At 45.1% G+C, this 18,855-nt stretch overlaps 1 protein-coding gene across 3 annotated transcripts in view; it reads left to right on the top strand.

The window, feature by feature from the left end:
- Positions 1-758: 758 nt before the first annotated feature.
- LRRC1 (leucine rich repeat containing 1) overlaps positions 759-18,855 on the top strand; it is an 89,522-nt gene continuing 71,425 nt past the window's right edge. For all 3 annotated transcript variants that reach the window (XM_090136272.1, XM_031610740.2, XM_031610741.2), the window contains exons 1-2: positions 759-996; positions 10,608-10,725. In XM_090136272.1, the coding sequence (XP_089992398.1) occupies positions 838-996; positions 10,608-10,725 (277 nt within the window). In that variant the 5' untranslated portion in view covers positions 759-837. The remainder of the gene's footprint in view (positions 997-10,607; positions 10,726-18,855) is intronic.

Here is an 18,855-nt window from a genome sequence, read left to right as displayed (position 1 = left end):
GCTGGATGGGGCTCTTGTTTCAGAAAGCCTTAAGTGTAGCATATTGATTTCTTTTCTTTTTTTTTTCTTTTTTTTTCTTTTTTTTTTTTTGGAACAAGATCAGCAATGGCTCCGGAGCCCAAACAGCGTCCCGTACTTTCAGTTCACCACTTCCCACATTTACTGCACCACTTTCCTCATAACTCTGTGCCCGAACAGTTGAAAAGGAAAACACTGACGCGACCCGCAGACGCTCGGCGAGGTTGGCGGGCGCCTCAGGCAGGGCCAAAGGCAGGCAACGGGGGCGGGCGGGACGGCCCGAGGGCACCGCGGCTCCTTCGCACCGCTCGTCCTGCGCCTCCGCCCCGGGACGAGGGCGGCGGGACCGCGGAAAGTTGCGGCGGCGCGGCCCGGAGCCGGGGCGGGGCGGCGCGGCGGGGCCCGGCCCCGCTGATGTCAGCCGGGACGGGGGAGGAGGGGAGGGAGAGAGGGAGGGGGAGCGGCCGCCGTGTTCCGGGTCAGGCGCGGGAATGCGCGGCGTCCGCCAGCAGCGCAGCGCCCGGCGCCCCGCGACGCCCCTGCGGGGCCGGCAGCGGCCCGCCGAGGGACAATAGGGGGCCGCTCCCGCCGCGCTCCGGCTCCCGCCCGCCGCTCTCCCCCCCCCTTCCCCCGGGGCCGGCGGCGCGCTCGCCCGGGGCCGCTTCCCTCCGCCGGGGCGCGCTGGATGCGCGTTGCCGCCGTCTCGCCGGGACCCGCGGCGGCGAGCGGCCGGCGGGGAGGGGGCGGCGGTGAGCGGCGTCGCCCGCCCCGCGGCCCCCAGCGGCCCGTCCCCCCGGCGGGGCGGCGCGCTCCGCGGCGATGTTCCACTGCATCCCCCTGTGGCGGTGCAACCGTCACGTGGAGTCCATCGACAAGCGGCACTGCTCTCTGGCCGCCGTGCCCGAGGAGATTTACCGCTACAGCCGCAGCCTGGAGGAGCTGCTGCTGGACGCCAACCAGCTCCGCGAGCTGCCCAAGGTGAGCGCGGGGAGGGGAAGGGGCGGGCGGGGTGAAACCGGTTCCAGAGCCGCCGCGTCGCCCGAGCGCGGCGGAGGGAGGGCGCAGGTGAGCAGCCCGGCAGGTGGCCGCCGCGCCGCGCCGCGCCGGGAGAGCGAGGGGCGGCCGTGGGGGCCCTTCTGGAGTGCTGCGTGCGGGTGTGGGGACCCAGAGCGAGGGAAATGCGGAGCTGTTGGAGTGCGTCCGGAGGAGGGACGCGAAGATGATCGGAGGGCTGGAGCTGAGGGAGCTGGGCTCGTGCGGTCTGGAGGAGGGGAGGGTCCGGGAAGAACTCGTTGTGGCCTTCCACTACTTTAAAGGGAGCTTCAGGCAGGAGGGAGATCGACTTTTTACACGGGCAGGTAGAGATAGGGGGAAGGGTTTTAAAGTAAAGGCGGGGAGATGGAGATCAGGTGTCGGGGAAGTTTGTCGGAGGGGCGGTGAGGCGCAGGCTGCTGGGGCGGCTGCGGGTGCCCCGAGCCTGGAGCTGCTGAAGGCCGGGCTGGATGGGGCCCTGGGCAGCCTGAGCTGCTGCTTGATGTAGCAGCCAGCAGCCCTGCGCACAGGAGGCAGTTGGAGCAAGGTGATCTTTGACATCCCTTCCGCCCAGAGCCTTTCTACAACTCTGAATGTCTCTGCTCCCCATTATTTCTGCTCCCGCTTTGTTTCCTTCTTTTCTGTATTAAGGCACATGTGAACCAAGATGAGACCCCCGTTTTTTCCCTATTTTTTTTTTTTTTTAAAGTATATACCCATCATCCTCCCAGGAACACAAATTAATAATTTTTACAGTCGCTCAATAAAAAAAATAAATAATTATCCTCTTGCTGTTGCACAGGGATCCTTTTGGTTTCCCATTTCAGCACTCCTCTTCCTTTCCCAGGCCTCCCTAACCGTTCTGCCTCATTACTCAGCAGTGTGCTAGAGAACTTGCCCGTGTTTGTGTTGACAGTGACCTTTCTTAGCTGCTACCACTGGTGTCTCAGGCTCCTTGCCCTGCCCACGCATATTTTCCCTTCCTGCCATGTCCTTGGATGTCCCAGGATCTTGCTTACTTCCTTCAGTCTAAACTCTCTTTCTGCTCCTTGCTTCCTCTCTCTCACATCCTTCTGTGCCTGATTCTTGACCGCCCTTGAAGATGTTTTCCTTCTTTGTGCTCTGCTCTCTCTCCCTCTGCTCCCCCCCTTCCTCTGCTGCCTTGCAGGTTCCATCATCTCCTCTTGCCCTTCCTGCAGGATGAGCCAGCCTGGTGGGATGTGCTGGAGGAGCAGGCTGTGCCGTTAAGCTTCTGGTGGTTTTCCTCAGTACTGAGGTCTCTATATCCTTTCTTGGCAGTTGTGGATATTTTCCCACAGAACAGCAATTTCTAGCTGTCAACATGCTTCTCACTGCTTGTGCTTTACAAGAGAAATTAAAGAGCTGCACCCTTCAGACTTAAAAATAAGGCCTTTGTCTAGGGCCAGTTGAAGAGTATGGCTCTTGTTAAAAAATTCCTCCTGTGTTGGGTGTGCAATATTCCATCCGAGAGCCTTCCACTGAATGTTTGCTGTATCTGATTTGACTGGGAAAAACGTATTATGCGGGCACCAGCGAGCACAGAACGACTTAAAAATGTAGCCTGTGTTTTTCTTCTTAAACCTAAACCATTTTTATTTTCCTTGTGAGTGAAAACTTGAAGGCTAAGTTGTAATGTGTAGCATATCATTTGCTACGTGTCAAGAGCTATACTTCACTGAAGAGTAAGCTTTCTGGCAAATTGCTTTGATAGAAGAAAATAACACATTCTGCACAATGGGTTTCAGTAGCTAACCTAATGAAAAATATCAGGTAAAAATGGGATGCTTTCAATTCTATAGACCAGCCCATGGTCAATTAAGTGTTGTCTCCTGTTCCTATGCATCAGAATTTAAGGGCCAGTACATCCTGTCAGCTTAATTTCTCTCTCTCTGAATTTGCTATAGAAAACTGGATCTCGGCGTTGTTTTTTTCCTCCTATTTCTTAGAAAATGGAAATTTCTTAAGAGCCCGTGAAGGCAGTATTTTATTTTAGCTTTTATCTGAAATCAGTAGTGTTCTTCTCACTGCTGAGTAGTGGAAGTAATTTCAGTCTCTTGTTTCGCCGCTGGTTTGTCTAACTACTGCTGTGTCTGTTCAAGGCCAGATTGGATGGGGCCCTGGGCAGCCTGGTCTAGCATTAGGTGGGATGGTTGGTGGCCCTGCGTGTGGCAGGGGGGTTGGAGATTCATGATCCTTGAGGTCCCTTCCAACCCTGGCAATTCTGTGATTCTGTGTGATTCTGTTGATTTACTCAAAGGAAAAAGACCACTTTCCCATGAGTCTTTGAGCAGATGTTGCTTATGTGAAAACTCCAATGGGGAAAAAAAAAGAGGCAAGATTTTGTGTGTGCACTCAGTTTAGCTTAAAGGTCTGCTGAACTCTTTCTTCTTTTGGGGATTATTTATATGTAGGATTTGTAGACCTAATCTGATGCAACTTGGTCAATTCAGTTCTTTCACTTTACCCACAGCTGTATCTGTCACCTGTAATTTTAAATTCTCTGTTCTATGCCAGTGCTTCTCTGTGCTGGTCTTTGATGTGAGACCACTTCCACACGGGACCTGGTTAGACAGTGGCCACCTCCCATGCTCCAGTTTCTGTGTTGGAGAAACGTAAGCTGCCGCTTAGTGTTCAGCTTGGGCACTGTCTGTGCATCTCTTTATTACACGGGGTGTTGAAATCCAGGGTGCTGTTATCATACCAGAATCTTGTGAAAGCTCTTTAAGAAAAAGGGCACTCTGTTCTTCTCATAGCACTCCTTGTTTTTAGAAAATATCTCTTAGACTAAATTTTACTGTTCTGCCATAATTTCTTTCATGATGCAGCTTGGTTGACAGCTGGCATTCTGGTGTGGAAGGAACTGATATTCTAAACTTCTTTTTAGGTTTGTATGTATAGGTTGTAACTGTCCCTTCTCAAAGAGTAAATCTAGTAAATTTTATTTGCTTTTTGAAATGGATAGATCTCACTGGTATTGTGAAGATGTGTGGTATCTGACACGGCTGGAGTGTTGCAACGGATGAATATTGGCTCTTTAAGCAGGAGAGACTGGGAAGGCAAGGAGAGGAACTTAACTTTACATTAGAGAGCATAGGGAATATGTGAAGGTTGAGCTGAATGATGGGCCAGTTGTGAGCAGCTTGGAATTAACGTGCATACTAACGTTACTGTCTGCTCTAGACTGCCCTATCAGGAAGAAATAAATGGGACCTTCTTCAGATAACTGGAAGCAGCAGCCTCGTGTGCAGATCCAGGTACTCAGCAGACCTGAAACAGCCTGGCGTTACCTGGATGGACAGCCTAATGGGGAGAGCAATCCAGGAGATCTCTGGGGTGTACTGATGACAACTTGCTATCACGGGCTATTAAGGAGACAATGGATAGAGGTGCTTTACTGAGCTTTCTGCTTATAAATGAGAAAGGACACTGAGATTTGTAGGTGGGGCATGGTCCCCTTGTTTGCAGTGACTGTGAGACGGTGGAGTTTAGGAACCCGAGAGAAAGGAACAAAGTGAAAAACAGGATCACAGCTACAGACTTTGGGAGAGCAGATTTTGGCATGTTCAGAAATCTGCTTGCAATAGTCTATGGGAGACCATTCTGGAGAGGAAAGTGGTATGGAAGAGAGAGTTGATTTTCATTGGTCGCCTCCTGTAAGCTCAGGAAGACCGTTCCGATGAGCAGGAAAACAAAGGTGGTAGGAAGTCTATGTAGATGAACAAGAGCTCCTGAAACACTCACACCAAAAAGGAAGTGTAGAAGAGGATGGAGTGTTGAGTCGGGAGTGCCCCAGGGACACTGTATGTGGTTAAGAAGGTCAAAGCCCATTTGGAATTGAATCTGGGAAGGGCTGATAAGGACAAAATGATAATCAGTAAGTATATAAGCAGCAAAAGAAAGAGTAGGGAAAATTTGCTTTTGAGTGCAGCAAAGAGAATGCTGAAATGGTGACAGAGGACATAGAAAAAGCAAAGGTACTGAAAGACTTCTTCATGTTGGTCTCCTGTTAAGGCTGGTCTTCAGCAATCCTGCGTCTATGAGATCAATGGGAAAAGTCTAGGAAAAGGAAGAGTTGCTTTTAGTGGAGGACGATCAGGTTAGGGAACATTTAGATAATGTGAACATAGACAGCTGCATAGGACCTGGCAGGATGGACCCACAAGTGCTGAGTGAGCTGGCTAGTTTTATTGTAAAGCCACTCTTGGTTATCTTGAGGTCTTGGTGATCAGGGGAGGTTCCAGAGAATCAGAAGAAAGGAAATACCATATCTTCCTTCCTGAAGATAGGAGTTGGAAGCTACAGGCTGATCAGCCTCACCTATGGAGGTAATGGTGAAAATCCTTCTGGAAGCCATCTCCAGACAGATAAAGAACAGGAAGACGGCATGAATTATGGAGAAGAAATTGTGCTTCATCAACCTGATAGCTTTCTATAGTGAGATGAATGGCTTGGTGGCTGGGGTGATGTTGCTTGTTTTGATTTTAGCCAGGCTTTCAGCACTGTCTCCCATATCCTCATGGACAAGCTGAGAAAGCATGGGCTGAATAAGTGAACAGTGAGGTGGACTGAAAAAGGGCTGACTTGCCAGGCTCAAGGAACAGTCATCTGTGCTACAAAGTCCAGGTGGAGATCATCCCCTAATGGTGTAACCAGACATTGATACTGAGGTCAGTAATGCTTAACATCTTCATTAATAACCTGAATGATGGGACAGAGTGCTCCATCAGCAAGTTTGCAAATGAGACAAAACTGGGAGGAGGGGCTGATCCGTCAGAGGGTTGTTCTGTGATTCACAGGGACCTTGGCAGGCTGGAGAAATGGACAGAGAGGAACCTCATGAAGCTCAGTAAAGAGAAATGCAGAGTTCTGCCCCTGGGGAGGATTCACCTGTGCTGCTGTACAGGTTGTATGGCGGCCAATCAGCTGGAAAGCAGCTTTGAAGAAAAAGGCCCTGGGGGGCCTTGATGGACAAGCTGACTCCCTCTTGGCAAAGGCATTATTCTGGGCTGCATTAGGAAGAGCACATATCAGCAGGTTTATCCTTCCCTTCTGGCTAGTGGGGAAGGAATGAGGATTCTACTCTTCTCTCCTTGTGCTTGCTCTTCTTGTAAACATGAGGAATGTGTTTGTGTTTATGCCTATGCAAAAACTTGCTTATTAAACACTCCACAGAGAAGCAGATTGCTAGAACTCAGCACTGATTCTGCCTTATGTGATGTAACCTTCTCCCTGTAGTGTCCTGACCAGCAGGCTACATGTTAGCATAAAGAAAGGTTGGGTTTCCCCTGCTTTTTTGCTGAAACCCTGTAACTACACAAACAAGAAAGTGACTTCCAGGGACCAAACCCAAGTCATTCTGTAGTGTAGGATTCAGGACCTGACTGGAGGGGTGGAGGGAGTTGTGTTGGCTGTGTCCTAAGACTGTCTCATGGGTTGAATGCTGTTTGCTGTTTTGTTTGCTTACAAAAAATGAGTTTAGCTTCTATTTCTGTTTGCATGAAGAAAAACCTGTGACTTTTCTGATGTCTTTCTGAAGCAGTATGAAAAAGATGGGGGAAGGATTGATTTCAATTTTAGCTATCTGGGTATTGGAAGAGGACAACTAACTGATCAAGGGAAAAGAACAAATAAAGCAATAAACCTCCCCCCCTTCATTTTGTTTACAGTATAGGAAAAGAAGATGAAGCTTGAAGGAAGATTTGAAGCAGGAATGCAAAGAACAGTTAAAAAATAGCACCGAGTAATTTAAAAGTAGTTTAATTCGAAAGTGCCCTTTAGATATCCTTTAGCTGGTCATTGGCAAGTTTGGAAAATGAGTAAAGTAAGATTCAGGACCTAGTAAGGTACTGAAGTACCACTGATGATACTCACAAGCAGAGGCAGCGTGGTGTCAAAGGTAAATGTGACATAAAAGCAAGCACTTACAAATTTTTAAGCATGTCAGCAGCAGCTCAAGTGCATGCGACAACAGAATATGTAAGTAAATAAATCTTTCTCCTGTGTAAATACAACCCTCCAACCCCCGGAGATAATTTGCAGCATTCTTCCTCTCTTTCTCGTTCTCATTTCTGCTGAAAATTAGTCAGTAGATTACATTCGTCTCTAATGTTTGTTGTCTTTGCTGCTAGTAATGACCTTTATATAGAAACATTTTGCTTCAGACTGCTATCATTTATTTGTGCTACCTCTGCCAAATGGAGTTTTGCTTTGTCATATCTCTAGTACTAGAAGGCTCTAGCACTGAAATGCTGCTCTTCCCCTTACCAGCTGTAGCTCCAAGTAGGTGTTCCTGCCCTCCTGTGTTTTTTATTTTAGTTGACAGCTGTTTCCATCTATTTCCTTTTATTTTTTTAAATTTCTTTTTAATTTTTAAGTCAGGAAAGGTTTTTGGGCATTCATTTTTTGGTGGAACAAGTGGCTCATTGAAGGAATGAGCATCGTTTTGGCCACTTTCCCGAGGGAAAATCTTGAGTTTTATCAATCCAACCAGTTTGGCTTAGTTCTGTTGACTTTCGTTTGTAGAATCAAGAGTGCCACTTGCATTGTAACAAACAAACCCCCCCGGCTCACATGAGCTGCTCTTTCTGTGAGTTACTTGCTTATCTCTTCAGGCTGTTTCTTTTTTCTTTCTTCTTCCATTGGCTGACATGAACCCAATTTTGCCAGAATGAAGTGCTGGCATGGTTTTATTTTGTATTTATTTTTAAATATAGGGCTGAGTGGATGAGGCTTGATTAGTTTTCCAGTGAGAAAATGGCTCCATTCAAGATGTATAAGAGAAACCTCTATACATTCTTTGATAGTAAGAAAAGCTTCAATTTAAGGCTGGAAATTGCTGTTAAATAGAAAGTTGTAGGCTCTGTTAGTGCTGATGCTCATGGAATTATTTGTCTCATTGAAGCCCTGTTAATTAGGCTGGCTTAACTGAGCAGTATTAAAAGTGTTGCCAAGATACCCATAGAGACGTCGGGTCTGCAGTCAAACCCTGCTATTACAGCATGTTGTGGGGATGTTCTGCTGTGCCCTGGATTGCCTTACGCAGGAGCTGCAATGTGTTTCAGCTGTTACAGCTTTTCAAATAGGAACTGAACTCTATTTGATGTAACATATTGGAAACATTTCTGATTGGCGTATACTGAAGCCGTAACATATATTGCTATATATGTTTACAGTTGCTGAACTCTATTCCACATGCTCTTGATTTCCTGTCTTCCCTGTGGACTTTTTGACAGGTAAAACAAATACAGCAGAAAGGAGTAATTGTTTGACTGCAGCAGTGCTCAAGAACATTCATGTTGTGCCTTGGATAAAGGATGAGCAGTTACTGAAAGGGAGTAGGATGAGCACACAGGGCTCATTACGTTCTCTTATTTAAAGGAAAAAAAACCAAAGCACGAAGTTCAAAGAAACGCCATTCACATAACTGCACTTTATGATTTTATCAAGGAAACTGTGTCATGCATTAGAAGTTTTTATACAAACTAGAAACAGAGCTCCCGGTTTGCATTTATTTTAAGTAGTCTGTTACAGAAACAAGAGTGCCTTTAGATGTCGTGTAATTTGTTTGTTGCACAGGTGTGCTATGCACGTCTAGTAAATAAATGCATCCATTCCTGACAGTGGGTGAGGTGAAGGCTTCTAAGCCTTCCAATGGATCCCCACCTCTCAATACCTTTTTAATGATCATTTTGTATCTTAATCTATTGCCTTTTAATTGTGTTCCTTCTATTTTTTTCCTCATTTGTGATTGTGAAGGATCTCTTGCAAGGACAACTGTTGCTTATGAGAAGGGTTTTTATCAGCACATCAATGTTTGTTGCGTGGTTCAGCAGCTACAAACTGGCTGAGAAAAACTCTGCAGTGAGACACCTTTTCAGTAGGTCTTGCCAAGTATTTTTTGGACAGTGCTAGGACAGATTGGGATCTCTTCTGTGGAATGTAATCCTGCTGTGTTTTAACAAATGTGTCTTTAAGTGCTTTTCTAGGCTTCTGTCTGACTGCTGGTTTTGTCACATTAACAAACTTTTAGCAAAAAAGAATGCCTTTGGTTTAGAAGATGTTAATGATAGGAAAATGTAACTATGAATTGAGTGATATGCACTATATGCACTCCAGCACTTAAAACAGAGAAACAAAAAAATCCCCAACCAACCAAAAAAAAAAAGAAAAACCCCACAAAATGGAGGTGCTCATTTACAAGAATGGATCACAGGTAACCAAGTGGGCCAGTTTTGACTGTTCTGCAGAAATGTTGGTGCAGCCCAGGGACATGGAACTCAACATCAAGACTCCATGTAGTTAACAGTATGGGTTTCTGCCCAGATCCTCACCACTTACAGTCACTTTGTCAAATCACAGAATGGCCAGGGTTGGAAGGGACTTCAAGGATCATGAAGCTCCAACCCCCTGCCACAGGCAGGGTCACCAACCTCCACATTTAATACTAGACCAGGCTGCACAGGACCCCATCCAATCTGGCTTTGAACACCTCCAGGAATGGGGCTTCAGGCTTTTTCAAATGCCTGTCTGGAAGAGAGAAAAGCTGTGATAAGGGCTTTTGGCCCTCACTAGGGGTGCCTGTGTCTTAGTAGCTTTTTAAAGACTGTTATTGCCTTTCAGTTAGCAGCTGCTTCTGCACCTGATAAGTGCAGTGCAGGGCTGATGTGACTTGCAGTGCCTATGAGTCTGCGCAGTGAAGGTGCCCTTTGCATGCTTGGCTGGTGTCATTTGATGGCTCTTTTTTTCCTGAGGGCTGCCAGGACGTAGCTTGGGGGTGCAGTTAGTGTCCTGCCTGCTTTGCATGCACTGTCCATCCCTGTTGTGCCTGCAGTTGGTAAGCAATTGTTGCAGAATCTGCCGTCACCCTTGGGCATAGACTGCAGAAACATGGCTGTACATATGCCTGCTAGAGAAGCTGATCATAGAACCAGATGGTGGTTTGGTTCCTCTTTGTGCTGGAGAGGCTCAAAGTCATGTGCATCACACACAACTTTCATTAGTCCTTCTGAAATGGGGCCGCTCTCCAGACAGGAACGTGGGATTTATGAGACTGGAAAGGAAGTGTTCCTGGGGGAGAGCAGCTCCATAACCTAGTTGGTTCCTGCAGTTGCCTGTTACAAAGACCTTGGCAGCCCCTCTGTGTGGGTTTTCTGGATCATCCTTTAGAAGTGTCTCTGTGCATTAACTTCCTAATGAGCCCTGGTGTGTAATTAGGATGCTTTTAATTACCCTGATGGATAACCTCACCCCATTAATGATTTTGAAGCAGGCACTCTGGATTTCACTAGCGTGTATCTGCTGTGATCTTTACTGGCTAGCTTTGCAGTTAGTGTTTGCATGTAAAAAATTAAAGCATTCATTCTGATGCAGTTCTGAAAGAGGTCTTAAAGAGGCATAACCGATTCTAAGCAATAACTTCAGCTCAAATGAGGTGAGCAGCTTCCAGCGTAACTTTCACATTCTGTTGTTGCTCATCGTTATCGTATTCGTGTGAGTTTTACGAATGTCTTCTGACACTGAGTTTCTTTTTCTTTCAGCCTTTCTTCCAACTTGTGAAGTTACGGAAACTTGGACTTAGTGATAATGAAATCCAGCGGCTCCCTCCAGAAATAGCGAATTTCATGCAGCTGGTGGAACTGGATTTGTCTCGAAATGGTGAGCTGCAAAGTTAATTTCTTTAATTTTGTACTGTTGTATCACAGGATCTACAAAGCTGGGTTAGTAGCGGTTTTTGTCTCTCAAGCTGTTATCTGTGTCTTGCACAATGCTTTTCTGTGTGATGCATGGATTTACCTGAAGTTCTAAATGGAAAGGAAGGAATGAGCAGAGGAGATGCAGTGGTAGAAATATAGCAATAAAATAATGCTGGACTTTAATTCTGCCTTTCTGAGAGCCTGCTTTATTTTTCAGTTTGTTGAATGCCTTAAACCCTATTTTTTATCTGTCACTATGTTGATTTCTTTCCCTGAGCTCTTCAAAATGCTTAGAATTTAAAAAGAAAAAGAGATTGAGCGAAAAGAGAACTCCAGTCTGTCCCAGAAAAGGTACCTCTGGGTTAGAAATCCAGTTCTTTCTTTCTGTTCCCCTCTTTGCCTGTCATTAGCAAGAGTCAGAGTGCTTGTGTTTCTCATTTTGCTTCTAGTAAATGAATGTTTTGTTACTTATGGAGAGAAATTCACAAAAGGATGCTGGGAGAAACTGTATTTTAAAATCTGTTGTTGGAAACCATATGGGTTTGTCATTCTGTTGTTAAGTTACTGATGCTGCTTATGTTGTCCTAAGCCATGGTGGAGTGAAACCGAGTTAGATTTTGGCTGTTTTCTTGTATCCTGGTGAATTTAGCAATTCTCAAAGGTCAGGGCCTGCTGGGTCACCTTTAAGCAGCCTTATGACCCAGTGGTCTAGAAAGAGTGAATCAGTGTTAACAAATTAGAGCAACTGTCAGCTATTTTTGCTTCCTTGTATTCCTGGTATATGTGCAGAATGCTCTCTGAGGTGTGTGACGGGTGGGCTGGGAGGGGGCATGGCTGTGCAACCTTGTAAATAGGAGAGGGGTGTAACTGAATGTTAGGAGAAGAAATAGTGCAAAAGGAAGCCTTGTTTTTGTTACCCCGTAATATCGCATTGACTCTTTGTCTCAGAAGAACATTCAGTTGTCACCTGACCTTCCTGTAACTATCTGCATTTTGTATCTACCCTTTATTTGTTTGGTGCTTTTAATGCTATCTGACAATATAACTGATGAAGCGTAATGAGTCTCTAGGCAGTTTCTGAAAAAAAAAAATAAATCTGTGAACCATTTAATGCTATGCACATTTGCAAGCCTTGGAAGAGAAGAAAACTGGAAAGAAATGGTCTCAAAAACAGAAAAATCACATTAGTTAAAATATTTTAGAAATAGATGAGCGTTCGTTGGTGCAGTATTTTTGGCTACTGAGTTTGGCTGAGATTGGTGCTGTCTGTGACAGATCTCAGTAAAAAGGAAATACTGTGTTGGCTGAGTAGTTCTTTCTGCAAATGAATTACTAGCTGCAAAAGAGCTGATGGATCAGAGCCATGTGAACTATTGTCAGCCTGACTTGAAAGTTGGCTTGAGAGCTCAACTGTAACAAGAACAGATGGTGTGAACATTTATGGCCGGGTAGATGCATGCGTGTCATTAGAAGTTACTGCACGAGGAAGTGTTTTCTGAAGTGATGTGTTGGATGTATGCAGGTTGCGGGAAGCAATTTCTTTCCTACATCCAAAGTTCAGTGTTAATCATGCGTTTTATTGCGTTGCTGATTCCTCTCCGTGATTCATTGCAGAAGGTGACTGGTACTGCCGTCCCAGAGGACGCTCAGAGTTAACACACAATTTGACTCTTCGGCTTAACACCGAGACACACCGTGAGGTGGTACAGGGAAACCACTGCAGAGCAGAAGATGACTGATGTTACTTTCCGCTGTTTAGTCATGTTTAGGTTGTCTCGCAACTCATTTGGCTCTCTGAGTTAAATGGCAAAACACGCACCATATGTGATGCTGCAGGGGGAAATTCTCACACGAGGTTTTGGCTATTTTGCAATATTTTTGCTTCTTAGCTTTTGTGTTTTGAACCCAGTTTCCAATATGTTAGATCTGCAACCTGCCAAAGATTTCTCTCGTTCAGTGGTTTGCATTTCCTCACTTTTTGTTTTTCTAATTACTAAACTACTTGGAGGGAAAAAAAAAAAAATAGGAACTCTTTGTGTTCCTTTCAGGCACAGAAAAACAGCCCTGCTTTTCAAAATGCACTATGCTGCATGAATAGAAAAGTGTGATGGTGACATCTGAACTCGGGAAATAAGAGATCATTGTTCTGTGTTTTTTGTTATTTTAGCTGTCTGGTTCGCTGCACTAATTGCTTTCAGTTCTGGCCATTCTGTTTCCTCAAGAGCTTAAAAATGCAAATATAAATTCACTTAACGATCTGTGTACAGTAGTAGCCCTTTATATTTTAACCTCTAGTTGGAGGAGGAGGATGAAAGTCTTTAAAATAAACAGAGTACTTCCATCTCCCTCTTAATAAAATGGTAACGTGTCGTCCTTCCTTGTTTCCATCTAATCCTTTGCTCTGCATTTGATCTTTGAAGTTCCCTGAGCTGATGTGTCGCTCTTACGGCTGAACTTCAGGACAATTCCAGGCCATGGTGGAAGCATTTTCTCTGCATTTTGTGCAGTGGTGATGTGGGTGGAGGTGGGTCGATGCCTTCTGGCAGGATCTCTCCTGGCTCTCTGGCACCGGCTTCGGCTGCCTGTGCAGTGCAGTGTTATGTGCTTTCAGTGTAGCTCTAATCCATGGGCTCCCAGAAAAGGTGAGCAGGGAAACTCTTCAAGTGTGGCTTTCTTATATTCCCAGGTTCTTTACAGTATCTGAGACACATTTGTGTATATTAAGATTGAGTATGTAGTTGATCTTTTAAGCAGTTTTTGGTTAGTGAGTGAGTATCAAACTGCAAGAATCCTTCAAAGTAAACGTAAAAATCTTTTGCAGATGTAAACTTGATGTTCCTGTGCTCTTTCCTTTCGCTGTGGGGAGTGTACACAAGTGAGCTCTGGTTACAATAAGCAAGACAGCCTACTGGTGCAAGGGGAGGAGGATTTGAGAGGAAGGCTAAGAGCCATGTGATCTTGAAGTCTTCCTTCTTTTTTGCATGTTAATGCTATTTCTTATTCCTTTACGAGGATGAATTAACATAGGTTTCATAGGAAGCATCCTCCATCCTCGATGAGGCTGATGTTTGAGCAAAGGCTGTATGAAAATCCCAAAGATAGGCATATCAGAGGGCATAGGAGAGCTTTGCTGAGTAGATAGCATAGTGAGGGTGAACACTTGAAGGGTTATCTGTCAGTACAGTTCATCTCTGCCCCTCGGTGTCAGGTTATTCAAGCAGCTGGTGAGCCAATTCAAAGCTAAAGAAAGCAGGCCTGCTGCATTTTAACAGTGGGTGCTGGAGCTTTTGGGGTTACTGGCAAAGTTGTGTCTGAGACTAGGAGTGTTCCAGGTAACATCCTCTGACACAGAACTCTGCTGCTCATCTGCTGTGTGTCTGAGACTGCTGGATCCTTCCAAAGCCCCATATTTAGGTAAATCCCATCCAGGATTCTCACATCACCAGGGAGTTTTGCAGGGACTCTGGCTTGCTGAAGCAAATACACGTAGTTTGGGCAGGGCTCCCGTGCTTTGCATTGAGTTTCAGAACGAGTCTTTGCCTACGTGGTGCAGAAAAGAGATTCTGCTCTAGGCAGAATAAGAAATGCTTGTGTGCTCTGTGTTTTCCCACAGCACGTGGGACCCACTCTCAGTCTCCGAAGACCCTGTGATTCAGAAAAGCAATGCAATCCAAAGGATGGAAGATGTGCCTCAATCCCTGCAGCTCTTTCTGTCCAGCTCAGCAGGCACTGTGCTGAAGCTTCCTTCTCTCCAGAAGCACGTGCCGCTGTTTGAAATCCCTTGGCACTGTAGCAGGCTGCTGCCCATGCTGCTGGTCCCGCAGAGATTTCTTGCAGCATCCCCTCCTTCTTTTTTCTTCTTCACAACCCCTGGGGGCTAAACTCATAGAGCTTAGAGCCCTGCCATCTCACATTCATTACCATGTTAATGGCTTTTCTTGTTCTGTAGCTTCCTCCAGACAGGAGGGGTACTGCATAAAGTTTCTGCAGTTAATGTAACACATGCTTATATGCAGGATTATGTCTGCTGTGTGTGAAAGCCGTGCTGCTGCAGATGTGGTTCATTCCTTTTTGGTGTATCCCTGCTACAAGAATGTTTTCTTGTTTCTTTGATAATCCTCCAGATTCGCCTGATACGCTTTTTCTGATACTGCTTGTTCTTTAAAATGCCCCTCAGTTAACCTGCTTGGTAATAGTATTTTTATCTGAAGTAACTTTCTAGCTGGCGTAATTTCTCGTAATAACATATTATAGTGTGGATTTTTTATTTTTTTTAAACCTCCTGTACCTTTCCTAGCCTTTGATAGGTGGCTCAGCAGTTCGTTTCAGTTTCAGCCACAGAAAAACCCCTGTGAGCTTTCCACTGGACAGTAGCAGCTGGGCATTGGTGGCTGCCCCCAGGTGTGGGAGCCCTATTGCACAGTGCTGCTGTGTGCCCCTGCCTGCCAGGAGGGCTAACCTTCATGCCAGTGTGAGGGATGAGCCTCTTGTGCTTGTGTATATGTTTGTTGTCTCTCTGTGATAAAAGCCTGGCAGGCTTCTCTGCTGCTACTCTTTTTGTTCTCATTAAACATGCTTACCAAGAACTTAGTCATGCAATGGATGTAATGGCTGTAGACCAGATCTGTGCTGCCTGTTGTTCTCTAGCTGGCAGCAAGACAGTAGTGATCCTCTGTGGAAGCTCTCGCTAACCTTCGAGTTTTCTCTTGCGTCCAAGCCTTGAGTCTCAAGCCTGAGGAAAAGTATTAAGTGGATTTTGATGGTCTCTGTAGATGGATTATGCTGGCTCTGTTTCTGGCTCCTGTCTCTGTGCAGCTGTGGTCAGTTACTTTGTGAACTCAGGAGTGATAGGTTTGCTGTGGCAGCTACTAAAGCAATCTGTGTGTGGGCAGATCTTGTTAAGGCATATTTGACTCAGTATGATGCTGAGTCCTCAGAATGGTTCTTTACTTTGAATGGTTCGTTACTCCGTTAACAATAATATTTCAGTTTTGATATGTGCAGTTCTGTGCTGTGGAAATGGCTGGTAGTTCAATAACATTTCTGCAGTTTCTGATTAAACTGAGCTTATGACTCTTGATAGTACAGTTGTTTTGGATACAAGCGTGGTGAAATCAAGATTTGCAATTCTAAAGTCCCATCTTGACACAATTGCTACATTATGGCAAATATGCAGTAGTTTATGTAAAAATAATTGCAAATTCCTCAGAAGCATCCAAACAAGAGTAACGTGATAGTGTAAGAAGAGATGACCTGCTGCTGCTACGGGCTGACAGTCTGACCTGTGTCCAAGATCTTTGAGATCAATTTTTGGCAGCTGCAAGCCGATGTCCCAAATGCAGAGAACCTTCCTTTACCTTTTCCTTGCTTCCAAAATGGCTTATGTTTGTAGACTGGGAAATTCTTATATTATCTTCAGTCTTTGCCCCTCTACTCTGCACTGGTGAGACCTCACCTGGAGCACTGCATCCAACTGTGGAGTCTTGAGTACAGGAGAAACATAGATCTGAGAGAAGGGCCACAAAAATGATCCATGGAATGGAACACCTCTCCTGCGAGGACAGGCTGAGAGAGCTGGAGCTGTTCAGCCTGGAGAAGAGAAGGCTGCAAGGTGACCTGATAGTGGCCTTTCAGTATCTACAGGGGAGCTACAGGAAAGAAGGGGACAGACTCTTTAGCAGGGTCTGTGGTGACAGAACGAGGGGAAATGGCTTCAAGCTTATGGAGTGTAGATTTCGGTTAGATATAAGGAAAAAACCTTTTACAGTTAGGGTGGTGAGGTGCTGGAATAGATTGCCCTCAGATGTGGTGGGTGCCCAATCCCTGGAGACTTTCAAGGCGAGGCTGGATAAGGCTCTGGGCAACCTGATCTAGCTGTGGTGTTGCAGGGGAGTTGGCCAACAGAGGTCCCTTCCATCTCTAAGGAATCTATGATTCAGTTATCATTGTACATTCAGAAACCAACAGCAACAGTATTTAATTTCTGATTGATATTACTGCTTTTTATTTGAAGGGTTTATTCTTTTCAGCTACTTTATAATCTATTTAAAAGATCTGTTTACAGTTCTTAGTCATCCTCAGAACACCACAATCACTGCATATTGTATGATGCGTATAACTTAATCACAGAAGTATTTTAAAGCTTTGTTAAGATGCTTTGTGAGCACACATGGCTAATATACAGAACATCAGTTAATGCAGCAGGAGAGATGTGTAATCCTTGCTTCACTCTGTAAGGCTTCACATAGCTTGTTTGTGTTGGGGCATGCACACCAATGCTTTCTCCTTTTATTCAGCTGTCTGATATCAGACATACCTGTCATCCTTTCTGTAGAATTACCTCCCTTCTGCCCACAGAATGGGTAAGTATTCCCACAAAAAAGCCAGATAACCACTGTTTTCAAACTAGAAGTACTGACTGAGAGGAAGAGGCTTGAATGCCTGTTTCAAATCAGCCTGGACTGGTGACCCAGCTGTTTTGCAGTGAGAACATCAGCTAGGTAGGCAGAAGCACTCTGAGGCTTCTGAACCTATCCTGTAGTTCCTCTCAGGCTACACTCTCTCATGTACCAACTGCTGCTTTTTGATCTTTGGTGCAACATCAGATGTCTTTGTCTGCCTCTGCTGTGCTTATCCAGCATGTGAACCCTCTCTATGGAAGTCTTCTTCCCTCCGCTTGGCATTAGTGGCCCTGACACAAATAGACTGGTATGGTTCTGGCAGTAAGTAGTAAGCTGAGACATTTCTGTAAGTTAATACTTGCTCAGTGGGCAAGAAAGAAGAAGAAGGCAGCAAGACTGTGTAGTGAGGCAGTATGGTTTGCAAACAGACATTTGTTGTTAAAATATTCAGCTGCTAGATTAGGAAGGCTGCTTTTTTTGTCTTCAGAACTGCTTTGTGTTCTTTGTGCACTGCTTTTCCTGTGGTAGATGGTTCTTACCTGACAAGAATGCATGCTATGGATATACTCACTGTAACCCTTGCTGTGAATACCTGGAAACCATGGGATATCCCACCAGTGACTGCTGTAGTTTGTATAGCGGCAGATCACTACTGCTGATAATGATAAGTTCTAGCCTATGTTTGGCAATCAGGCAAGTGATTTTGTTCTTGTTTATTTGTTTGGTGCTAATTGGTAGTAAGGCTGCCTAGCTGTAGACCAGAAGAAAACAGGTTTTTCACTCTTTCAAATAGTTGCTTGCTGACAGTGGCGTGTTTGTGTGATTTTTTTTGAGTAATTTTTTGACAATTCTAATTTCTGTTGGCATGTTTTTCTTTATATTGTTTCCCATACCTCTTCTGAAGTTAGTTTAAAACATGAGCTTAAAACACAATATCATCTTTGTATATCAAATGTGAATTTTAGGGATTCTTAAAGAAGAGTGCTGGGGACGAAAAATGTGAGAGTGGTCAGGCACTGGAATGGCCTCCCCAGGGAGGTGGTGGAGTCACTGTCCCTGGCAGTGTGCAAGAGATGTCTGGATGAGGACCTATGAGATACGGGTTAGTGCTTGTGGTAGCAGTGGTAATGGGAGGACGGTTGGACGAGATGATCCTTATAGGTCCTTTCCAACCTTGTGATTCTATGATTCTGTGTCTACTGCAGACTGCTAGAATTTTGCAACATAGTGGTTTTTCCATTTTGGTATATTATGCAAGATTTTACTGATTTTCTAAGGGAACTGTGCTGGTTTAGGTATCGAGCAACCTTGATATGCATCTAGCAAATGTGATAGCTTCATCCAAATTCAAGAGGAGACATAGGTTTCAAAGGTGGGGCTTTTCTGAAAGCAGTAGGCCAAGCTGGAAACAGAAACCTTTGGTCAAGCATTAAATGCCAATCCGTATGGGAGTGACATAAAATAAATATTTCAGTTTGTGGGTAATCTAGATTAGAGACCATAAAATGAGGATCTGCAAACAGGCTTTGTTCGCTCTTTTCTCTGTAGAGCTTCTTGGGGCTTTTCATGGAGAAGGTTAGATGCCAATAAATATGCAGCTTGACTGTTGCAGTTCTTACACAGTATCTGTCATCTGAAGCTTCTCAGGTAGAATACTAGTTCTAACTTTTCTTTTCTTCCTTGCTTTTATA

This window comes from Phasianus colchicus, chromosome 2 (genome assembly GCF_987193195.1).
Source record: "Phasianus colchicus chromosome 2, bPhaCol1.hap1.1, whole genome shotgun sequence".
Classification (NCBI taxonomy): domain Eukaryota; kingdom Metazoa; phylum Chordata; class Aves; order Galliformes; family Phasianidae; genus Phasianus; species Phasianus colchicus.
Note: the sequence above shows the minus strand (reverse complement) of the source record. Positions and strands in the feature narration are given on the sequence as shown.